A 25,114-nucleotide genomic window follows, 5' to 3' on the forward strand; every position below is an offset into this window, starting at 1 on the left:
CGATAAAAATGTGAAATCAGTCCGCTTTTTACCAATAATAGCATGAATGTTTGATAGCTATTATTGGTTACCAAGCAAGATATAAAATTCAAAGTACACCTCCGAAAGAGCGAAATGATCATCATAGCATTTTGTTTTAAATAGTGTAATTTAATTTATTTGCTCTCATGCGATACTCCAATAGAAAAATCCAAGTAGTTTACATACAAGGATAGAAGAAAATTGAAGACATAAGGGTTAAAATCCTCATTCATTTTGACTTCCCTTAAAAAAAACATATAGAAATGGCCTTTTATTTTGATAAAAAGAATTATAACATCTCATATAACTATCCTCCCCTTGAAAACCCAAAATCAATAGATAAAGAGCCATTTCTTTTTTGTTCTCCACATAGCTTGCACACGTGATTGACGAGGAGGTGTCTCCCTCAAAAGAAAGCGCGGCTTCAAAATGTTCTACAAGCCTAAAACGCAGGAACATGAAGATGAGAAATAAAATAATTACAGATGACAGAAAACAAGCCATCAAAACTCTGCTCTGAAAAATCGGGTGTCGCATTCTGCAGCGGGAATGTAGAAAGAAAGATTCAAGTAAAATAAGCAACAAGTTGTATGGAGCTCCTGCAGCACGCCTAGTGAAAATCCGGTAAGAGGTGTCTTCGAGAATCATGAATTGGAAAGAATAAAGTGGCAGCAGCTCAGTGCATGAGAGAATTGATTGCTTCGAAGATTCAGCTGCTTTAGCTTTGATTGACATACAGTACAGGAACTAGTCCGGCCATTTTGCCATCCCTGCCAGGGCGTTTCTTCTTGACCTGGAATGAGTGGTTGCATAAAAGCACGTTTGATTAGCCGCATGACCAAGAGATCAACCCTTTTTCGGGTAGGCTAACTACCCACCAAGAGATCAACCACCTACCCATCAATCAACTTGGCTGGCAGGAGATCATCCATTTTACATGTTGATTCAACCATGACCAGCCAAGAAAACGTGATTTCTAACTAATTGCAGCAAGTAGAAAAAGTTCAAAAAGGAGTTTTCCTTGTTTAAGTTTCAGCTATTCATGTATACTTACATAAAACCATCCATCAACTTCGTACTCAATTTCAAGCTCTTCTCCTGCTGTTAAACTCAACTGCAAAAAAATTCATAATTCATCACCTGTGTTTCCACTACAATAAAAATTACACTGCTTTTCATCTCATGCATATACCCTTGATTTCAATTTCCACAGGAAGAGAGAGAATCGAGAAAAATCATGCTGAAACATCAGAAAGACCTTGCCTTCTTGGATCAGGAACCAGCTTTCTAATTACAAAGATCAGAAAGTTAACTAACCTCATCATCTCCACCCGCACTGAAGTCATAGAGTGCAGAGCCATATTGTGGATTTGCAGATGATGCTCGTCCTGATTCCTGCGATTCAAAACTCCGGGACCCATGCCCAGCCAAGGGGTTTTCAAATGACCTGTCAGGTGATGTGTATGGCGGGGGCTCTTCCCTAATCTGAAAAGGCTTGGGAATTAGAGCCACAGCTTATATATAAATGCATAACAGTTAGTTAAAAAAGAGGCCAAGACCCTCACCGGAGAACCTGCACCCTCATAAAAGGACGAGGGACCGCTATACCTGCTTCCACCTGACCTCTCCTGTTATAAACAATTGAAGTGCATTAATAAACACACATAAGCAAACAAAGAGATCTGAGGCACCGAGTAAAATGCTTTGGAGGACTTGTTTTTCTTCTAACTACAAAAGGACCTTTTCAGTTTTCTTCAACCATCATCAAATGCTTCATTAGTCAAATTCACAAATTACCACTACATGGAGCAATCAGGAATGATATTTATTAATGAAAATTATCAGCAGTTTTATTTGCAAATAACAGCTTGGAGCACACCCACACAAATGGAATGAGCCCATGACTTGTAAAAGAAGGGGCCCAGGCATTATGCTTAAAAAAAAAAAAAAAAAACAATGGCACAGCATTACCAATCAATATTGCAGATGAAAGTGATGCATTGGCAATGTCGTGAAACAATAAAAGTTTCATATTTACTTCTATTGAAATGACAATAATTTAGGTTAGTTCAGCAAATTCTTTCAAAAATTTACCGATATTTGTGATGCTCCATAACTGGTGGGCCGAGAACTGAACAGTGATGGGTAGTTCATTCCACCAAAGTGGGACGATATAGAAGTTTCAACTGACCCTATCGAGTCTGGGGATGAGGACCCAGATGACCTCACGTCTTCCTGCAAATTCAAAGGACCGGCTAAATCATTTTTCAAGGACCACATTGGTCATAAATACAAACCCCAAGCTCCAGATGTAAGGTATGCCATTTCAAACTAGGTAAACACAATAGCAAAACTCATACCTCTAATTCTGAAGACTCCAAAAGTGTCTTTGCCCACATATCATCATAGCTGACTGAAGGTCTAGATATTATATTTTCCTCTTCAACATCCGGAGCTTCAGTTCCCATACCAGCAAGAAATTCGTTGACCTAGCATGGAGTACAGAAACTCAAATAAAAAGCTGCACAAATCAATCCATGCCATCATATCAAACAATTTGAGCATTCACTTTCCATTACCATCCAAATTTGGAAATACTTGCATGATCAGCTTACGAATCATTGACATAGATTCATGAACTGCTTCAATTTGGAATTGGTTTTGCCATTTTAATTTTTTAAGGGAGGTTACCAAAACAATTTTCTTTCACCACAATATTCTTGAGCAACAAATTACCCCAGTGGAACAGATGAAATAACAATGAGCCAACAACAGGAGTAAGAGATAACTAGCACAGTATGCTGGGGCTCTGATTCAAAAGATTAAACTAGAACTTGGCAAGGCCTGTTCAACACAAAACAGATTACCAGCATTATGTATGATCGAAGCCAGACTTTCCTAATACTATAAATCAAATAGAACACCATTGGACTCCAGTCAAAGAGCCCAATAAATAAGAACTTTTAGAGGCTTTTGATTTTATGCTTCAGTTGGAAGAATGGTTCCCCAATGTGGCTTAGGAGAACTTATTTCAGTTTCAAGTTACTGGAGTTTGGAAACATTTTATGGTTGATATTTACAGATCACCAACTCTTATTTCTGTTGTGGAAAAGATTTGAGTTTAACATTCTACATGTCATTTAGCTCGTCTCCAAATACATATTGAAACAAAGAAAATTTCTTACCCTACTCATTGCAGGTGCGCTATTTCCCAATAAACCATCATCACCAAGGTTTGCTGCCCAAGCATTTACTAGGTCATCATCAAGCGCATCAGACTCAACAGGGGCCGGCTTTGATTCATACATTAGGTCAGAAATTCCAGTGGCAACAGCTGGATCACTTAAACCAGTTGATGCACTAATGTTGTGCTTGGTGCGATAAATATCAATAAGCTTAGCACTGTCATTAAATTTTAATCAAAACCACAACTATCAGAAATGCATAGGAATTAGGACAAAAGCATAACCACATCATACATGAATGAATCACATAAAATTACAGATGTTCAGTAACGTCATTTAACACTTCAACAGTTCAATCTCAAAGGCTGATTATGAAGGCAAATGGAGACAAGTTAGAAAACTTGGGCACGTGTCCAATGCAAGTGATGTTGTCATCCTAAAATGTTTTGCTGCTGTTCATATAAATATGATTTATGATAGTAATTGAAATGGTCAACTCCTTTGGTGTCAAGGTAATAGCTATGAATAACCATCGACTCCAGGAAAAGGGTAGATGAATGAGATCTATTATTTACACGCACTAAATCATGGGTGGCACCTCTTTCCACAGAAAACACACACCAGTCATTATGATAAAGTCAAAAGAAAGACCTTGTCAGTAAATATGTACCTTATTGGTCCCAAAGGCAGATACTTTGCTCTTGGAACATAACAAAACAATGAAACAATATCTAACAATCTCTCATGCATTTCATAAAGTTTCTTCAGTTCTTCATCTGTCCATTCTTTATTTGTATTGTCATGGTTTCTTATATCTCTGGAACATGGTGAAATTGGAAAAGTGTTAATATAGATAATGACACAGGAAAAAAGGGGGCAAGGTTTGGTTCTTACCTGATCAGTTCATCTTGTGCTCTATACATTTCATCAAGGACCTTTACCATGGGACTTATTAAGACTCCAAGGCCTGTACCGCTGGCTCCTTGATCTTCCCCATTACTAAGATGCATTTCTGATAGCTGGGACTGCACTCCACCCTGTGCTAAAGCATTTAAAAATTCATAGATCTGTAGCCTAAAGGGCTCACCAGACCTGATTGCCATAGTTGTGAGGGCTTGAGCAGCAACAATTCGAACCTGGAGTTTTCTCACAGATTGAAACAAATAAGGGAAGTGGAAATTTAAGCAAGCAGCTATATTTGTAGTAGAAAGCTTAAAGCACATTTAAATGCAAAGGTCTTATAAAACCTTAGTGCAAAGAAAAGGAAGACCATAACAAAATGAGGCACACCATTCTAAAATGTCAAGACTCGAGAACAATCATTTCAAGAAGGTAGGTTGGGATACCTAAAATAAAGTAAAAGAGAGTCTAAGTGCATGGATAAGTTCTGGTAAAGATAATAAATACCAATACTAAGCATTGTGCACATTCTGGTCTAGAGCATAAATGACAATCACCATGAGGTGTGCCAGTTAAAAGTGGCAGCGGTGGAAACAAATACTGAAACCTAGTGAAGAAACAGAATTTTCAATACTGAAAAAGAGAGGAGGAATGATGAAAGCAGCACTAATTTGTTGATATCAATCATTTTATCCCTAGTGATTTAGTACTTAACTAGATCATTGGCCCGCGTTACCCCACAAGTTAGATCAAATTTTGTTTTATCATAAAAAAAAATATTTAGGCATTGCTTATGTATTTTCTAGTAGAAAAAAAGAAAAACTTAAAACCATATGAGAATTGATCCGATGTGACTTAGTCGTCTTAGCAGGTCCAAAGACAACTCAAATGACTAATAAACACGTAGTTTGACTACAAATAAATATTTAAGATGAGATCTTTTTAATAAACATTGGGACAAAATATTGAATCAATTCAAGTCAACCAGGGTCAACCTGTCAATCCGCACCAAATCATAAGATCACGATAATCTCATAAAAAGAAAATTAAAACAAATTACAAAACTCAATTCCTAATAAACTCAATATTAAAGGATAAAACTAAAAAAAATCAATTTAAAAAAAAAAAAAATTAACTTGAGTCAACTCGAGTTAACTTACCAAACCCGTGACCAGATCATGAGATTGGAATAACCTAATAGAAAGCAAGTTAAAACAAATTATAAAACCTAATTCTCAATCAACCCAATGTTGAAAGATAAATTTGAAAAAAAAATTGATTAAAAAAGGACACAAAAAATGACTTGAGTCAACTAGGGTTAGCCCATCAAACTTGTGACCCGAGTCATGAGATGGAGATAATCTCATAGAAAGCAAACCAAAACAAATCAAAAACCCTAATTCCAAACAAAGCCACTATTGAAGGATGAAAATGAAAAAAAAAAGTCAATTAAGAATTTGAGAAAAAGTTTCGAGACAACCGAGTTAATCCACTAAGTTCACGGTTTGGATCATAAGTCTAGGATAATTTCATAAAAAGCAAATTGAAAAAAAAAAATGTTAATCTCCAATAAACCTATTGAAGGAAGAAATTGAAATTAAAAAAAAAAATGAAAAACAAAAGGAAGAAAAAAACCACTAGTGAAGAGGGGTACAACAAAACCCCTCCTCTAGTTTTTTTGTTAATAATTTTTAAGTTCAAGGGACGTGCTCAATCACGTGCAAAGACAAATAAATATAGTACACAATCTAAAATTTAGTACTCTCTTGTCTCTTCTATTTGTGCTCTTAGTTCCTAGACAAAACAATACATGACTGGCAGAGGTGCTAAAAGACCATAATAAAATATAATATGGAAGGGGAAGAAGCAACATACTAAAAAAATAAATGCATCAAATACAACCTGCTATTCCACGACACATCCTTCTTTATTTTTGTGTGCGCATCTGTGTCAGCCTAGGCTTTGGTACTACAGCCTATGTCTTTCTTCTCATAAAGAACTCTGGCATGCAAAAACTAATCACCAATTGGAGGGGGTTATCTGATACACAAAAGCTAGCTGATAGGAGCTGTTGAACTTTGTGCTATACAGACCCAAAAATTCAAAGGGGTACCAAGCTCATAAAAGACTCTTACGGATTATACCTTCAGGCACTAAAATATGTGATGGTGCTAGAAGAAAAGGGCATGTGTGTATGTTCATCTCTCTACAGAGTACTAAATTGTATAGTGAAGCAGGCTGTTCTCTCTTGTTTTAGTACAATCACATATCTATGCACCTAAAGGACAATACTTTCACTGTTGACCCAAGCTACCAACAGTATAGCTATAATATTGAATGATCATCAAGGTGGAAACTTATACCTCCCAGCTGCCACTGAAAGCACACCTCTGTAGTCGAGTCAAAGCACCAGCTAGAGTAGGATTACGAGAACTGGCAGCGGCAACCATTTTATCTGCATCTAACATCATCAACGCAGTGCCAGGAGGTGTTGCAGATTCCCAAGCATATTCGGAAGCAGCATAATTTGCATTTTCTCCAAGGAACCACACCTATAGGTTTTTTCAGTTCACAGATTCAGATAAAAAGAAAGAAATATATTCCCTAGTATTCATTTAGATTAACAGTAGACCAATATACAATTGTTGACAAAAGAAAGTTGCTTACTGCTGCTTGGACTAATCTCTGCAATGCCAAAGCTGACTTCGGATCAGATGCAGATACCCTGTCCACTGATGTAAGCCCCAACATCGACCCAGGCTGTGGTGGTGGTAGGTCAAGGACTATAGTGACTGCTTCCAATGCTGTGTGCTTCCCATCAGGACCGGCACCGACAAGGCACGTCTAGAAATGGAGCAGGCAGCCATCAGTTAACATTAGTGTTTTCTTTAAGCAAATCTATCAGTAATTTACTTAATCATTATCAACATATCAAGCAGATTAACCTCAAACAAGTAGGAGACACTTCATAAGTTACTGGACATGCAAAGAGCAGAGACAACAAGACAAAATTCAAACTGGACATTGAAAACCAACAAAAAAAAATCAAAAAGTATCAGAGAGATCAAGGGTTGAATGGAATCTTACTTTCCACAAAAGCTGCAACACATCAGCATCAATCTTTCCTGGAACCTTAGTAGCAAAGATCCTCGCAATTTCAAGCAGGGTGACAGCCATATCTGGTGTTGCCTGAGCAAGAGAAGTTATAGCAAGTGAAGTTTCATGGGATGAGACGCATTAAAACATTGTATAAAAGAGCAAAACCCTCTTCTATCTCTCTTCATATGTTAGTTGATGCACTGAATCTCTGTTTCCAATTTTTGACATTGGAATGTGCAGGTGTGATTCACTATATAAGCATCTCTCATTGGCATAAACAATAAAAGTAGTGATAAACTAAGCTCAAGTATCCATCCACTATCCAGAGTGAAATATGAAGACTACTTCCTATTCTATCTACTATTTCCCCAGTCACAATCAAACATAGCTGGTAAAAAAAAAAAGCAGAACAGAAGACAAGAAAATCATCAAAACTGTAACCAACTATGACTATGAGTTCTTAGGGATCTTAATGAAAATGATAGTTTTCATAACTAAAAAGAGATCTTGACTGATTATCATTGTTATTAGTTGCTTTTGATTTAGGATATGCATGTTAAATAAAGGGAGAGAAATTGTATAGCTAGGCTAACCCATCCACTCCAACAACAGCCTCTGCATTTTCTATCACATTCATAGAGCTCAAATGTTATATATATACAATGTCAGCACTGGAATCACTGACCAGATGCCATTTGTATCTCTGGCATGGAAAAATCAGTGTATCATCTCCATCACTGGTCTCTAATCTCTAGCCATTCTTTATGTACTCTATTCAATTTTCCTTAGTTAGAAACTGGAAGGCGTATAGAGATTTGAAAATTATGCTGTATTATGTCATTGCTATCCCCATTGTTTCTTCTTAAGTTCTGATTTGTGTGTTAAAATGACTAGAAATTTTTAAAAGAGCTTGGAGAGATGTGTTTCTGACAATCTTACACACTGAAGAAGCAATTTAAACCAAACGGCACAAAATATTAACAAGGATCCAAACTGAGCAAAGAAATAGCAGAAAAGTCATAGAGCCCTTATTAAAAATAAAAAGCTCAATCATGCAATTAGACTGCCATGGCATGTTACAGTAGAACATGCCTCTAGTTGAAGCAACACCGCCGTACCAGATAACAGAGTAGAGTCAGATGATTTTTTTGGAAATGTACAGTACAAATTAGTAACGTGGAGAAAATTTCAAACTTATGTAGAACGTGTCCATCCATTACATGTTGAAGCTCATTATGTTTTCTTCTTTCTGATTCTTTCTTTCATTTTTTTTTTTTTTACCAAGGATAGATAATCCCATTAGCTTGTTAGGTTTTGTAAGGTACCATTGTTAAGGAACACCATTTAACCCAGTGACAACTCTTTTCAGTTTTCAACAAGAATTTTATTTGTCATGTGATGATTGATTTGAATTTTATTTGTCATGTGATGATTGATTTGAATTTTATTTGTCATGTGAATGATTGATTTGAATTTTTTTGTGTGTTTTTACAAGCACTCTTAAAGCTAGTGATTTGTCTTTAATTTATGTATTTACCAATAACTCATAACTTATTTATCACTCATCAACCTTCTTTACCTTCACAAAGTTCCCATGGTAGAAGAGTTTAGCCTACACAAACTTATCAAAAGGGAAAAACTAATAATCATCAAAGGCATATCAAAGCATGAGCTCCAAATAAATATGCTGTGCTTTCAAGATAGTATAATATAATTCTAGCATACCTTGAAACGAGCATGCAAAGTCAGCAAAACATCATTCAACAATGTTGCTGGCCATGATGGATCGGAAAGCTCAGATGCGATAATGGATCCCAGTTCCTCAAAAGATTCATGTGGAAGTTGCATCCATATCAAAGCCTTGATTACCATTGCTCGAACATAGACACATTCACAGGCTACAGTTGTCCGTACCACCTCCATTAATGAAGCTAATAAACCTGCAATTGTATCCTTGCCACCTGTTGCACTGGATACAGCAGAGACCTTCCGGGCACCTATAAAACAAAACAAGTAGAGGATGGAAGGAGAAATACTACAATCAGATAATGATCCATCATATAAATGACATATGTCCCAAGGAAGACATTTGAACAGAATGAGTAACCCTGATAATAGAAAACTAGCAGCACTAAATTTCTCTGAAACTTGTGAAAACCCTAAACCCACTAAATAAACTCAGGGATTTTTTACTTGCAAGAGGATGACAGCTCAAAATAACAAAAAGACCAATGCAGTTGAGTTCTTAAGAGGAAGAATCTGAGCAATCCTGTACTTCAGCTTTATTCAGAAGTTCATCTTGAGACTCAAGCCTGCACTTTTGAGGTTGCCATTTGCAAAGTTGAAAAGTTATATCATTGCACAAAACATTGGCCTCTACATTTCAAATTCGCAGCTACTAAATATAGAATGATAGAAGAAACGTGAGAAAAGAAAGAGAAAAGTTTATAATTGGCACTTCACACACACAATGAAACAAGCAAGGAAAATAAGACCAATTTTGTATGGCACATTTTTAAAACACATGATGCAAATTCATTTAACAGTTTCATCGGGTTTGTGTGTTACACAAGTTATGTGCATATGCATTGACACAGAATCCCACTCTCATGTAGATACATGCTTCATAAACAATCCAAAAGATGGTGATTGTAAAAGGCTACACAAGATGTTGATGAATGATATTTCTTTTCAAGTCAACAGAGAATGAAAATTCTAAACAAATTTGCTTCGGGCACCACCAATGGAGCACAACAATAATGCCATGAAAGTAACAACTTAATAGTTTGATGATCAAGGATCTTCCTAAATTTTATTTTAAAAAAAAAAAGTTTAGTTTGACTCCCAAAAAATTACCATCTGCATATGGATTTTCATTAAAATCCGAATCGACTGGATCTGCACTCTCAGAAAATGAATTCACATTAACTCCTTCATCGATGTCCTGTAAGCCTACAGCATAAGCAGCAGCGCGACTTTTTCCCATCTCCTGCACAACTCTTGCTGCTGCATGAAGTACTGGCCTGGAGAAATTACGAAAAGAACTTTCCAACCTGAACAAAAAAACAAGGGAAAAAAAAGGAATCAGTTTTCAAAAACAAATGAAAATGAGAAGAAAAGGAAACCAACAAATAAGTTGCATCATAGTTCGAACATGTTAAAAAAATTTCAAAAGAAATAATAAATCTGACAGATTACAATACCCTGAAAAAGAAAAGGTGAAAGTAGAAGAGAAGGAAAGAATTGGGAGCTCAATCTACCTTCTCATTACAAGTTTAATAAGAGGTTGTGGACGCCTAGTCTTGTGGGATTTATCTTTAGAAGCCTTTGACATATCATTTGAATCAGCACTAGATCCCTTCAATGATAGAGAGGGTGCTTCTGGCAACTTCAGTATCTCCCTTGTTAAACGGTACCAGCCAGCAGCACGCTCCTCAGTCCTATAGTATTGGAATACACAATAGGAATATTTTAGAGGGGAAAAAAAGGACACAATTGCATCTTGATTCCATCCCATGCCAACAAAATTTTGTTACAACACGAGTAAAATGTTACACAAATAAAAGTGAAAAAGGATATAAGATTGAAAAACTACCTCTCTGTATTATCGTGTTTTCCCAAGACACAAAAGATTGCCTCAAAACAGACTCTTTCACTGGGATCTAGTAGAAGTTGATAAAGCACTGAGTTGAACTGAGATTTAATGTCAGGCCTCTCTGCAGGAAACCAGGTCAAGAAGCTAATCATCTCATTAATTCAGGATTTTTCCTTCAAAATTTGTGAGAAATGCAAACTGCATTTTACCATCTAATGCACGAGCTCTAGATATTGTATGACACAACCTGGCCAGCGAAACTCTAGCAAGCACATCATGCAAATGAAGAACATCCTGCAATGCCCCTGATTCAAATAACACCAACAACTTAACCCGAAACCAGAAAAGGAGTCATGTGATAGAGATAAAGCTAATTAACAATGCCATATAACTTGCAAATAGAACCATCCTAGAACCAAAAACCTGCATAGACAAAGGTATTTATGTCTTGCATTGTAACTCATGATTATAATGTGTTAAGAAAATGAGTCACTGTTCACACAATTTCACAACTAATCTTTCAATCAAACAGCCTACTATTTTTCATTCAGTTTTAGTTTTAGTTGAAAGAATTGAACATCTAACAAAGTTATGCCACTTGAACCCTGGTGTAGATAACAATCGGCGATCATAGAAGCAGAAGCAGATGATAAGCACAAATAAGACAAGGGACCATACCTCCAGGGACTACAAGCTTTCCTGCAGAAAGATGCAGAGGTATAGCATTAGATAAAAAAGAACAGCCAATCTTAGTTCTAGGATATTAACACAATATGAAATAGTTTCATGATGAAAAGAATGGTGAGAATGAGAAAGTTAAAAGTAAAATGTTACCTAAAGCCATTGCAACTCCATAAGGGTCTTTTGCTGCCAACTCAGAGAGAATTTCCAAAGCATGCCTTACAGCAACAGGATCAGCAAATGAAACCCTGCAGTCAAACACAAGCTAGCTGCATATATTAATAAAAAAAAGCCAATATGTGGAAGATGCTTCTTCTAGATGTCTAAAGTGCAAGGAGGACAAGAAGAAAAAAAGGGATTGGCGAGTGAATATAATAACTGAAACAATAGTATTATACCAAAAGCAAGAACAGATCATGTATTTATTATCTCACGATATCTTGCATTAGAAGATAGAATATACTATAGTCACTGCATCCAGCTTTTTCTTAACAATAGTGAGTATACACCGCTTCTGCTGATCAATACAAGACTAAAAGGATTCTAAATACAAGGATAAAAGGTTCTGTCTGTCTAGGCTAATCAGTGAAGCCAAGATATGCATACAGCATAAAAGTGCAAATTGTAGAGATGGAGAATGGGGAAAGTATTTGTACTATGGGACTGCGGGCACAAAATACTAAAAAACAAAAGGAGCAAGTCAAGCCAAACACAACAACCAAACCTAACAAAACAGAAGCTAAGTACCCAAAGAAACATCGATCATCAATATGAACCTAAATCTATGCACCAGAATAAGAAAACTTACCCCTGTACAGCACGGTGCAGAAATGCTGGGTTTCCAGGATCAAGAGGGAGTCTTCTTAATGCACTTAGTGCAGCATATTGCAAATTACTCCGAACGATAGACTGTTATGTAGCAATCATTTAAACAAGTATAATAAGGAAACATACAAAATGAAGTATAATATATTTCAAGAACATGACTCATGATCATTTGATAATTTTACGGAGGAAACGCAGGCAAAATAAAAAGATTAAGATGAGGGAACGAACTGGCACTTCATAGTGTCAAACAGACTTAAAAAAAAAAGTGCCACAACAAATCCTGTTAAGGAAACAAATTGAGAATATAAAGCCTGTGCATTTGGATAGTTAAACAAACTTCATAAACTCTCCCTAAGTTTGTGGTGACAAATTCACTATTTTCACTGAAAAACTCTCTTTAACATTAATCATAATATCAAATATAATATCAACGATGTCTCTGCACAAGGGCTAAGTTAGATTTTTTGTTTCATTAGAACATTAACATTCCCCAACATATATGACTCCTAAATTTACTCAAGGCAATACTACATGAGCAGTCAATGTACAAGCTCTCAATTTTAAGTAGCTCTAAATATCATTAACACAAGACAGATTATCACTGTGAAGGTTATGCAGCAATAACATTGTATAAGAAATTGGGAACTTTACAGATAATACCATCGATAAGTTAATATTTTTACCTCCTTATCACCACCTTTAGTCCCAAAAACACCTTTCTTTCGTTTTTGAGGGTTGTCACCAACCTGAAATTCAATATGAAATCTCAAGAATTATTGTAGTAAGCAGCCAGGATGCTTGATTGACTGAGGGAATGTCAAGCTTTGAAAAACCTCCATGAAACCAGAAATGTGAGAAGAAACAATACAAATTTGTAATTTCAAAAACTCAGCAACAATCACCAGAATTTGATAAATAGTGACAAAACAAAGAAATTGACACCCTGAACAAGTAGTTAAGTTACAACCATACTTTCCAGTAAACATTGCAAGGCCTCATCTTTTGTTAACAAATGAAGACAAATATTTGTAACTCACACCAGTACAGCAGAGATTCATTCCAGTAACTACAGAGATATTTTTTAAGAAAATTAACATTATATGGCATCTTTTCCAAAAAAGACTCGACACGCATTTGTTAACTTATCGTAACCATAAATGTTAGAGCAGGATCAGACCAGTTTAAACAGTTAGACCTTCCTTTGGGTGCTTTCTTTAAATTTCATAATATCCTAGTGTTGAGAAGAGTCATGGAATTATCATTAGGCAACTTAAGCTGCAAGAAAACTGTACTTCCATTGGTTTAAGGCACGTTCAATTGTTGAAGAGCTAAATGTATAGAGCCTGCTTTTGTATAGACAAAAGATATCAGTAATTCTGTAATTTTTTGCGATCCTTGAAGTTTTTTGGAAGGAAAGAAACCAATGAGTATTTAAGGGGAGGATTCTACTCGCAAATCTACCAAGGCTTTTAGAAGACAAATCTTGGCACTCCAAACAGCTTTGCTAATGAAGAGGAGTTATTAAGTTTTAATAATTTTTTAGTTTATACACAGTCACAAAGGATACATATGCAGAGCAAACTAGAGTTCTATTTTTATTTTTACCATTAGTAAAAAGAAAGGGCAATGCAATAGTCTTTGTTGAAACATAAATGGAAGAAATTTAGAGTAAGGCAAACCTTGTCAAGAATGCCAAATACAATCTCATACAATCTGGATAAAATACCAGTGTTGCTTTCGGGAGCATATGTAAGAGCCTTCAATGCTTGCAATCTCCGTGCATGAACTTCAAAGATACAAGATAAATTTAAATCAAAATCTAAACCTTACAATTTCAAAGGAGAAAATTTTTCTATAAAAAGGTACTGTACTTGAAAAATAACTATTCTTTTGTATGGCACATCAATCATTTTTTTCCCTTGTAGATCTTTGTTTCACTCTATCAATAAAAATAAACGTTCCCGCAGAATAGCCTCGTGCAAAATATATCTCTTCTATGCATTTCAATATCATCCACATGGTTGATTGCATGAAATTAGCAAATTACTGATCGCAGATAAATCCCAAGGCACCAGCAAATTCATCCATGGAAAAAACAACACAGAAAGTTCATAAGGCATTGGGACTTGATGTGAACATAGTGTTGCCATTTTTATATCCTACATCAAAATCACTTGATTTATGTGAACTAATGAGACATATTTCAAAGATCCAACATTCAAAATTAGAGCCCATTGTACCAGGAAAAAACTTCACGAATTCTTATCAAACAGCATAAAGCTTGTACAGCATAAAACATTCAAACAATATATCAAGCACAGTTAAATTCAGCTTCATCCTTTGCATGCAACTTAGAAAAAAGATTTTGCAAATCATTTTTTGATTAAGAACCACCTTGTACAGCACAAAGCATTAAAACAATTAATGAAAGAAAAACAGTAAGAAACCACTTTACATTCAACATTAGCATCTGAAGCCTCTTTCGAAAGCTGATCTACAATCCTTGGTACAACATCAGCTCTAGTCACCCCTCCAACAGCATCAATATCAGCCAAAGCATCCCAATTAGGAGTCGGTATTCCACCACCTGGATTTAAACCTTGAGAACCAGTATCTGATAAAATCCTAGCCAAGTAATAATACACATAGCGCAGAATCGTCCTGTCTTCACATTGCTGATCCAGCTGTAGCAGATTCAAACATATTAACTATCATTTCTTCAAAATTACCGATATAAAATTTCTTCAAACATATAATGTGGAAGCATACCATGAGAAGAGACGGTGCCAATGAAGGATCGACTGAATTGTAAACAGCAAGTTTCGGAAACACATGATGCACTAGTTGCTTTTGAGAACTTTTCTGTAAATTCAGGAAAAAAAGAACTTAAATTCCCATAAAAAATAACAAAAAGAAGAGCAAAACAAATAAATAGAGAAGAAAATCAAGATTTACTTGATCAGATGTAGCAGCTAGTTCATGAATGCTCCTAGCTAGTTGCGAATACGAAACCGGCTACAAAAATCAAGAAAAATCAAATTAAAGAAAGAAACAGAATCTCTAGAGAGATTTCAGAGAAGGAAGCTTAGGTTAGGTTAGGTTACATTCTTCTTTTGTTTTTGAGGCATGATATTGATACCAGCAGTAGTTTTCATGGCAGCTTTAGCAGCAGAAATGGTGTCGTTTTGGATCTGCATAAGTGTAGCTCTCTTCGACTTTCTCTCTCCTAACGTTGTCTTCCCTGACACCGAGGACGAACTTGCCGTCGTCGTCGTCGGCATGGAATATGACATCGATCCAGTCGGTTGCTGCGATGCCGGAGGTGTTGGCGCTTCCGCGGATCCCGATGACTTCGATGCCGGCCCGGGGTCCGCTGTTATCAGATCCATCAACGTCGTCCCCGACGAAGAATCCTAAAAGAGAAGGAAAATTAGAATGATTAGAGGAAAATGTGGAGGATTAGAGAAGAAATTGAGAGAGAGACGTGATGATTACCGCCATGAATGTTGATGTTTTAGGTGTTGTGCTACCAAATTTGAATCTTCTTCTTGGAGAAATGGGAAAACTAGCAGAGTCAGAGAGCTTGGAAGAAGTTGAAACGGGTTTTGATCTGACCCGGTAATAGAAATGGTTTGGACTTCGGACGGCTCGATGCAGTCGGCCCGGAAATTTTATTTATATGAATAATTTTTTGGGGGGTTAATTTGATTTACTTCCAATAGTTTTACTAATCACTCCGTTAGGTGTTAGAAGTTTCAGTCGTACCCTTCGAATCCGTATTTGTTGGTAAGCATCACGCACCATTTTTTTTTATTTAAGTATCAATTGACACTTCAAAGATTCGAGGAAATTTTTCTTCACCATTAGTGTGTGTTTGTTAATGGTACTAGGTGTTTTTTTGAAAGTTAATTTTTAATTAAAAATTTATTAAAATAATTTTTTATTTTTAATGTTAATACATTAAAATCATAAAAAAATAATTAAAAAATATTATAGAACAGAACCTTAACATGTGCTTGATATTATGATAACTTTTGAAGTTATAATTCTAAAAAATGATTAAAAAAACTATAAATTTTCATTTTTTTATAATAAAAGTTTTAAGAAAGAGTTTTCAATTGAACGTGTGTAAAATTATGACGTGTAGTGATTAACTAGATATTTTTAAAACCATGAATAGAGCTAAATGTAATTTTAATTATACCTTGTCATATTATCAAACAGACCCTTAATAAAAAAAAATTAAAACTATACTACTAAATAGAACAACAATTTTATAATATAATGGATATCACTAGTATTCTTCTTAATAAATAGATAAGTTATTTATTTAATCTTTTGTTCGATTTAAAGTTATATGTTGCAGAAAGTGTTGATAATGTTTGTACTATTTTTATGAGACAATTTTATGGTTCTTGATATAATGAAAAAAGAATTTTATCTAGATTAGATTGAAACTTGGAGTTAATTTAGTAATATAGTAATGATTGTTTTTTAAAGTATTTTTTTATTTAAAAATATATTAAAATAATATATTTTTTAAATAATTATTTTTAATATTAGCACATCAAAATAATATGAAAATATTAAAAAATATATTTTTTAAAAAATAAAAAAAATAAAAATTAAATTTAAAATTTTTAAAAACCTTGTGAAAACACAAAAACAAAAGGCTTTTAACATCAAAACTTTATTTGAACTTCCTAGAGATCCTTGGTACAATAATAAAAGGTTAAGGTGGTAATTTGGATTTCAAAGGCTAATGTATAAAATAAATTTTAAAGTATTAAACTAATATTTTAAATGGTGTGGGAAAGTAATGTAACTTTTTTATGTTATTTTTTTTTATTTTTTATTTTTTTTATTTTTTTATTTTATTTGTTGTCTTATCTTTTTTTTTTTTTCCCCTTTTTTTTCTTTTTTTTTGGGTTTTACATGCTTTTGTTCAGAATTATTTTTGTTGATTTTTTTTAATATTAAACTGGTTAAGAATTCAGATTTAATTTTCCTTAAATGTTTTTTTTTCCTTTTAAAACACCATGGATTGCTATATTATTTCTCCACATTATTTTTTTCTTCTTTTTTATGTTTTTTTTTCAAAATAATCTTTGTCAATTTTTTTTTTTTTTATATTGAGCTGGTTAAGAATTTAGTTTTATAATTTTTTTTCTTTAAAATACCGTGGATTACTACAGTGTTTTTTCATATGATTTTTTTTTTATGATTTTTTTCAAAAATTTTTTATTGATTTTATTATTTTTAATATTAAACTAGTTAAGAATTACAACTATAGATTTTCTCATGAAAAACTATAGATTGTTACAGTAATTCCTGCATAGTTTTTTTTTTCTTTTATTTTTGTTTGTTATGATTTTTTTAAAAAAATTTCTTTGTTTATTATATTTTTTAAATATTAATCTGGTTAAAAATTTAGTTTTGTAGTTTTTTATTTTATTTTTTCTTTAAAAACTTTGTTTTTATAATCGTTTTTAACAAACACACAACAACGTATAAACATGGCATCTAGTATTATCTTAAAAGGAATATCCCTAAAAGATAGATGTCACTTTTGAGGGTCGCAGTACTATGATTTTTTTCACAAAATCTCCAGCACAAGACAAGACAGAAGAAGAAGAAGAATAACTAGAAGTACTAAAAAGATAGTTAAGTGACCATCTTGTTGGGATCTGGAAATATACTCTGTGGTCAACATTTCAACTTCTAGATTTCCTCACCTCGTTACTTTTTCTTTCCCTCTTTATGCGCCTATAACATTTGATAGGCAAAAAAGGGTTTCTGTCTCATAACAGATTCTTGCTTCTTGTTGCTGACTGTCCATGAAATGATAATGGAGAATGCATTAGCAGGTAAGTTTCTTAAGCCATGCTTCCATTTGAATTCAAGAAAAGCAACATTGGTACTGCAGCAAAGGAAGGGAATTGGCACCTCCCACAAGTTCTGCTATCCTTCCAAATTCAAGATTCATCCCCTTGTTTCTCATACACTTCATCTACCCAATTTAGAGGTACGGCTCTTCCAATCTTTAGCTTTTCGTGTATAGTTTGTACTTTAAGCACATAAAAGTTTCAAAATTTCATAAAAGAATTGGGATCCTTAGGACGCATGTTCTTGAAACAGAGTTGAAATCAATTGAAACAGAGTTCCACAATTTGCTGCAGGCTGGTGGTGTTGAAATACAAGAAAGTAGTTATGAAGGTTTAGTTTCTGATCAAGAAATTGTCTGGCCTTCTCCCGATGATGAAGTCCCATTTTGGAAGAGGGATTTTCCTTCATGGAATGTGAGTCCAGAAGTGCCAAATGAAAGTTCTGTGAAGGATTCTGATCTTATGCACATAATTCATGTCACAGCTGAGATGGCACCAATAGCTAAAGTTGGTGGACTTGGTGATGTTGTTACTGGACTTGCTCGAGCAAGTCTTTCTCGTGGCCATACAGTGGATATAGTGCTCCCCTTCTATGAGTGCATTCAGAAGCAGCAAATCAATGACTTGGCATTGATCACTACTTATGATTCTTATCATGATGGGAATTGGATTCCTACTAATGCCTATCGTGGAGTTGTTTCGGGCATTCCAGTGATATTTATTGAGCCATCAAATGAATTCTTCAAGGGGCAACAAGTATATGGAGGTTCATATAATGAGCTAGAGGCTTATTTGTTTTTTAGCCGTGCTTGCCTTGAATGGATGCAGGTTTGTCGGTTGATCCTCAGTATAATCTTGGTTTTTCCTTTGACTTGACTTCCGATTCTTAGAAGTTCGAGTAAGCTTACACTAAATTGGAAATAGAAGGTTGAGGTTTCAAGGGTTAGAGTTTGTATAACTAAAATATGCTCAGACTATAAAGAACATATATGATTTACAACTTGCAGTTGTTTTTTTAGTCATTGACATAATGCTGAAGAAAATTACAACAGCATCTGCACTTACCCCTCCAGCTTCAAAAGTTTGCGTAATTTAGTCACTCCATTTCTTTTCAGCATCTTTTGCAGACCTTTGTTTCCCAGTTCATATTATTGTTATCCTTTAGTTCTTAACAAGCTCTTTTTTCGAAATTTCTGACAAGATAGAATATGGTGACAGGTAACAGGTACTCAGCCTGACATTATCCATGTCCATGAATGGCAAATAGGTGCCTTGCCCCTGCTTTACTGGGATATGTATCAATATCTTTCACTGAAGGTGTTTACTCTTCTTAATAGTACTCTTCAGAATTTAATGCTCTGATCTAGTGTCAATGATGTCAAAATTGTACTTTCTAGAAACCACGGATTGTATTAACTATACATAACATGGAGCATTATGGAGAGTGCCGGTAAGTTATTATTTTCCTGTCTTTTTTTACCTTCTTAAGTTTAAATTTCTCATAGCCTGTTCAACAGTATCAGTTGCTCACTATATGGGCCTTTTGGTGTGTTAATCCTAGCAGATCAAATTGAACATTGTATAAAAAAATTTGTGGTTTCTTTGCATTGGCAGCCAAGAGCAACTCAGCAAGTGTGGTCTTGATGGTTCTATGTATGCAACAGCGGAGAAGGTGTGTAATTTATAGCATATTTTTTTTTAGTTTGTAGTTTTTATCTGATGTTGTTTATATTGAGGTTGCGGAGACATTTTATAAACATCCTAAAAAAATTGGAATTTGTATTTCCTCTGAAAGAATTAGCATGTGGCATTTATCTGTCTTTTCACTAGCATTGAACACATAGAAAGATATGGCAAGGAATTAAATTCACAATCAAGATCCTTTGGGGCTCATTTTTTTATAGGAATCAGTAGGTGGTGCATCCTTTTTCTCACCAAAAGTCATTCAATTACTAGAAATACTGCCAAATCCCAAAACTGTTTCTAATATCTCTCAACATGTCAGGCAGTTGATGATCGGACTATTGGCCATAATCCTGAGAGACTAAGCTTATTGAAAGGTGGAATTGTATACAGCAATGCAGTGGTGTAAGTAGTTTTGTTGTTTTGTCTGCAAAAAGGTTCGTTCTTGATATGGTGTCATTTGGTCTAAAGTTGCATGTGAAGAACTGTAAATAGCCTATACCTGAAGTTGATTTTCATTCCTCGTATTGTAAAGGGCTTTGCTCTTTGGCAAACTAATGTTGCATTACACTCATTATATTTCTTGATTTCTTGATTCTAATGGATAAAGACCTGTTGTCAGGCAGTCTTATTTTGTTAATAGCTTTTTTTTTTTTTCATTTTATGAATATATACTCATTTTCTTGACAATAATTCGATGCTCTGAGTAGTCGACAGTGATTGGAACTAATCAAATGGTGATCCATGTTTGGATCACCATAAATCAACACCAAAGTGGGAAATCTGCATTTTAAAGTTATGAAAATTGAATCCTCATATTCACCGGAGTTAGAAAACATTTAAGTTTGGATAAAATATAGGTGTGAAGAACCTTATTTAAATTCTTCATAAATTATGATTTGAATCCTGACAGAAAGTGAGTTTTAACTCCCGCAAGAAATGTTCTAGATGTGAATTTATTTGTTTACATGATGCATATCACTGAATCTGATGCCACATTTACAACCATTACAAACATCGAATCCAGCACTACCGTTTAAGTCTATTTTATTTCCAAGAAACTAATTTTCTTTTCACTTTCCAGTACAGTCTCGCCAACATACCTTAAGGAAACTCTCTGCTCTGGTTGGTTGGCCAGCACTTTAATGATGCATTGTGATAAGTAGGTTCCACTTTATTATAAGCAATTCATGATTTAAAATTTCTTTTTCTTAGCTGTTTATTCCTTCAGCGCAATCAAATCAACTATCTTCTCACTTTTTAGCTATAGGAACTTGTGATTTGATAACTATGCTGCAGTAAATGCCTTGTTGAACATTACTAATGTTGATGGAAAATTGTCTGCCTGGTTTATGATTCTATCTTCCAATGTGGATTCAATTCTGCAGGTACTTTGGTGTTTTGAATGGGATTGACACTGCAATGTGGAACCCTGCTACTGATGTTTTCTTGCCTGCTAAGTTCCATGGTAACCTTAGTGATCAACTTAAACCTCTCTCTGTTAAAACTGTCTCTATATATGTCCTTCGAAAAGAACATGGAAGCAGCCCAATACTTTTATTGATGCAATTTGATGTGATACAACTACGTCTGTAGAACCTATACTCCGTTCTATTTTTGGTTCACACAATTATTTTGTATGAACAGTTTGTCAATAACCACAGGCTGCTTGTTTTCCAATAAATGTATCATTTCTAGATATCTTAATAAACATTTAGTAGCAAAAGGAATTGATATATGAATGTTCATACATTAACTGCTTGGAAAGTGTTGTTATCTTTCACATTCAATATCTACTTTCATCTAATTATTCAACCTGCCCTGCTTCAATTCACATCATAATCACACAAAGTTAACATATGAATTTTAGGTATTCATTCCAACTTTCACTTCTTGCTATTTTGTTTCTAACAGCACAAAAAATTGAGGGCAAGAAGTTATGTAAATACTACATACAAAGGGGGCTTGGTTTGGCTGCTAAAAGCATCACCAGCAGTAATCATGTGCCAGATGCAACAGTTAAGATCCCATTGGTAGTCTGTATTACTAGACTAGTTCCTCAAAAGGGTCTGCATTTGATTACTCATGCACTTAAGCATATTGAAGAACTGGTATGACTCTCCCTCCACCCACGCCTCCTTCCCCCTCTCCCAGCTAAACATGGATTTGATGTTTCTCTTTCTATATTATTCGAGTCTATGTAGGGGGGGCAGATGATTGTCCTTGGAAAAGCTCCAGATGGTCGAGTTGAAGGGGAATTCAAACGTCTTGCAGATATGGTAATGAGCTTGAGGTTTTCGGATAACTAATGATTGAAACCTCTTTTTTTTTCCACACCATTTATAATATTAACACCACTTGGTATTTCATGAGCTTGATAATGAAAGAAATTGCATTTCAATAGAAGAATACAATGTTATGCTCAAAAGGCAAGATATGAGCAACTGAGATAGTGAAGTTGCAGGAATCATTAACTATGTTTATCATTTTCTTTAATCTCTCTGTAATATGGTCCTTTTCCCCCTTAGCTGCTCTACATAAATATAACAAAAACTCTTATATTTTGCAGCATAACCAAGGTCCTAGCATCCGTATCCTTTTGATGTATAGGTAAATCAACATAGAAGCCATAACATGCTTTTAATATTTTGGTGATGTAATAATGTCTGGCTAGGAGTTATTGTCATGGTTGTGTCTTTCTTTGTGACACAGTGAGGAGCTGTCCCACATGCTTTATGCTGCAGCAGACATGGTGTTAGTTCCTTCCATGTATGAGCCATGTGGACTTTCCCAAATCATTGGAATGCGTTATGGATCGGTATGCATGTAGCTTTGCAAAATGATTAAAATTAACAATTGTTATCTTGATATAAAATTGTGTTACTACAACTACTTATCAATGACTTTGCTCATTTATTGGTCATATTATTGGCAAATTCTTAAGGTACCATTCTCTGAAGATGAATGTTTACAGAGTCATGAGTGTATGATTAGTAGTTTTAATTGTAATTCTGTTGTGCATATTGTGTGGTTGCTACCGTCTAACAAGATCATTGAATGGACATACAAATGAATAGCAGATACATGGCATAAGCGTAAGGAATGTAAAAAAGGGTGAAGCTCTCATCTGAACATAATGGTTTTTCAGGTTCCAGTTGTTAGAAAGACTGGTGGCCTCGCAGACACAGTCTTTGACATGGATGACCAGTCGAACCCTGAGATTGCTAATGGGTAATTTGAATTCAATTTGTGAAATTTGATTATGTTTTCAAAACCTCATATTGACACAATTTTCACCATTTTCTCCTGGGCTGAAGTTTTAGGCTCTCTGGGTTTTATCTTCATAGGGAAAAATGGTCCAAATACCCAAATTAATTTCTTATAGATAAATCCAAGTGGATTTCATGAAAATAGTGGATTGATGAAAACTTATGAACTTTTCAATATAATTTGGTGAAGAGATATTGTCTAGTGCTGGTTTACCTTATTTGGCTAGACAGTTATCCAGTGCTTTAACTTAATACTTCTGTCTTTATTTGGTCAGGTTTGTTTTTGAAGGAATTGATGAAGGATCCTTAAACTGGGCTCTAGACCGCGCATTTGCTTACTACAGAGATAGTAAGCTCTGCCTATTATAGTTCTTGCATGTTTACTTTCTCATGGATGACAGTCTTTTTTGCCATATACAATTTGCTCTGACAAGACCTCATTGGTGAGAGATACATGGCTCGTTACACTTGCTTGATAACATAGTACTACTGATGGTACTGTTATTTCATAAATCATGAAAACCATCACTAAACTGGTGAGACGAATTGTGATTGTTGGTCTTCTAGACCTATCTGTTTTAAAAATTCAGTCAATCATCATCTGTAGGGTGTATAAAATATGAAAAAATATCTTGAATTTTAGCTATGTGCCTTACTAAATATCAATCCCCCTACTGCTACGTAGTTCACTCTTGCAGTTAACATTTTCTGAATTTGGATTGGGTTTTTTGATCTGCATAATTATTTCAATTTAAACATGAGTGAATGCATGCATGCATCTTGTGATCTGACATGTAGATGTAGACTGGTTTGGTCTTGTCAGATATTAAGATGGCATAGAGCTTCCTATCAGGTTAATGTTTTTAGCTCGAGGGTTTTTGAATCTTTTCTGTCCTCGATTTGAATTGCAGAACCAGATGAGTGGAATGGCATTGTGAAGAAGGTAATCGAAATTGACAATAGTTGGAACAACACGGCTGGGAAATACATTGAAGTTTACAATTCAGTTAGAGGGAGATCTTGAAGGCACCCAGGTCAGTGATGGAATTTGTTCCAAGTTGTAAATTGCAAGATTCCCCTGATACAAATGCAAGAGCCGGGTATAGGCCAGCAACACGCTTTCACTTTTGTTGTGGAACCTTCAATTCTTCTCTAAAGTTTTATTTTTGTTTACGTGAAGATGACGTACAGCAAGTAGGATCTTTCAGCATTCGTTCCAAGTTGTAAATTGCTAGATTCCCCTGATACAAATGCAAGAGCCGGATCTAGGCCAGTGCCTTCAATTCTGCTCTAAAGTTTTTGCAATGGAGAGTTTTTGTTTGCATGAAGCTGATGTACAGCGAGTAGGAAGAACAGCCTGAAAAATAGCACAATAAGGCAAAGAATCCACAATTACTAGCTGCTTGTACTGTTCCAGAAGGATTTTTGTAAGAGTATTGAGCATACTTGCTAGTTTCATGTGTATTGACTTGAACAATTTCAGCAAATTTTGAATGGGAAAAGATGCTGGTGCTGCTGCTTTCTACAAGTTAACCATTGGTAGTTTACATGCCATTATAGGCAATTAACTTTAAAAATATGATAGACTGATGCCTCAGGAGATTCCAAACTTAGTTTCCAAAAAACATTCATATCACTAGCCCCATGATTTTCTGCTGTTAAATGTCAGAATTACAAAGTCATCCAAATAAAAAAACAACACAGCATTGCCATGATCAGCTTCTCATAAATTGAAACATCCAACAACAGCCTTGAATGTAGCATTACACAGTAAATATTGTCGGTGTTGGAACTTCTGAAGAATAGAGAGAGCTGCCGCAGGAGGCCAATATGTTTTCTGCATGTTTTACTGTTGCCTTGTATGCGAACATATTATGCTTATGCTAACTATTGGATGAGCTTATTTTGAATTCTTCCATCAACTTTGAGAAGCTGAAGTGCTATCGGTGAGTAACTGAGCAAGGGAAG

General features: G+C 35.0%; 2 protein-coding genes across 3 annotated transcripts; one reads left to right on the forward strand and one right to left on the reverse strand.

The window, feature by feature from the left end:
• Positions 1-235: 235 nt before the first annotated feature.
• On the reverse strand, positions 236-15,965 carry LOC118029073 (uncharacterized). The gene is made up of 27 exons (XM_035032883.2): positions 15,805-15,965; positions 15,414-15,722; positions 15,265-15,324; positions 15,079-15,171; positions 14,765-14,993; positions 13,989-14,095; positions 12,993-13,055; positions 12,290-12,390; positions 11,635-11,729; positions 11,479-11,499; positions 11,010-11,105; positions 10,801-10,921; positions 10,466-10,645; positions 10,062-10,258; positions 8,931-9,202; positions 7,194-7,295; positions 6,774-6,950; positions 6,470-6,658; positions 4,101-4,342; positions 3,877-4,023; positions 3,207-3,423; positions 2,382-2,510; positions 2,116-2,256; positions 1,587-1,649; positions 1,339-1,506; positions 1,076-1,135; positions 236-814 (listed from the first exon to the last, which is right to left on the reverse strand). Exons 1-27 carry the CDS (start codon positions 15,808-15,810, stop codon positions 740-742), a joined length of 3,660 nt encoding a protein of 1,219 aa, XP_034888774.1. The 5' UTR covers positions 15,811-15,965; the 3' UTR covers positions 236-739.
• A 1,905-nt stretch (positions 15,966-17,870) lies between these two features.
• On the forward strand, positions 17,871-24,355 carry LOC118029036 (uncharacterized). 2 transcript variants are annotated; one of them, XM_035032817.2, is made up of 16 exons: positions 17,871-18,334; positions 18,489-19,022; positions 19,413-19,511; positions 19,592-19,644; positions 19,809-19,866; positions 20,200-20,282; positions 20,962-21,039; positions 21,266-21,345; positions 21,792-21,988; positions 22,082-22,156; positions 22,447-22,487; positions 22,590-22,695; positions 23,026-23,108; positions 23,422-23,495; positions 24,058-24,180; positions 24,327-24,355. In XM_035032817.2, the coding sequence occupies exons 1-15, from the start codon at positions 18,152-18,154 to the stop codon at positions 24,168-24,170; spliced, it is 1,857 nt and encodes a 618-aa protein (XP_034888708.1). In that variant the 5' UTR covers positions 17,871-18,151; the 3' UTR covers positions 24,171-24,180; positions 24,327-24,355. The 2 variants fall into 2 exon arrangements, with proteins under 2 accessions (XP_034888708.1, XP_034888709.1); XM_035032818.2 differs by having other exon boundaries at positions 24,338-24,350.
• Positions 24,356-25,114: the final 759 nt, after the last annotated feature.

This window comes from Populus alba, chromosome 18 (assembly GCF_005239225.2).
Source record: "Populus alba chromosome 18, ASM523922v2, whole genome shotgun sequence".
NCBI lineage: Eukaryota > Viridiplantae > Streptophyta > Magnoliopsida > Malpighiales > Salicaceae > Populus > Populus alba.

Bases quoted from the DNA above. Each gene is read 5' to 3' on its own strand.
- LOC118029036 (XM_035032817.2), top strand. From the start codon at position 18,152: ATGATAATGGAGAATGCATTAGCAGGTAAGTTTCTTAAGCCATGCTTC. The intron at 22,157-22,446 runs GTAATGAGCTTG...TATATTTTGCAG, and splicing joins TCAAACGTCTTGCAGATATG to CATAACCAAGGTCCTAGCAT. The intron at 23,109-23,421 runs GTAATTTGAATT...TTATTTGGTCAG, and splicing joins AACCCTGAGATTGCTAATGG to GTTTGTTTTTGAAGGAATTG.
- LOC118029073 (XM_035032883.2), bottom strand. The intron at 14,096-14,764 runs GTAAAGTGGTTT...GTATCTTTGAAG, and splicing joins TTCAGATGCTAATGTTGAAT to TTCATGCACGGAGATTGCAA. The intron at 10,922-11,009 runs GTAAAATGCAGT...GGTTTCCTGCAG, and splicing joins TAGAGCTCGTGCATTAGATG to AGAGGCCTGACATTAAATCT.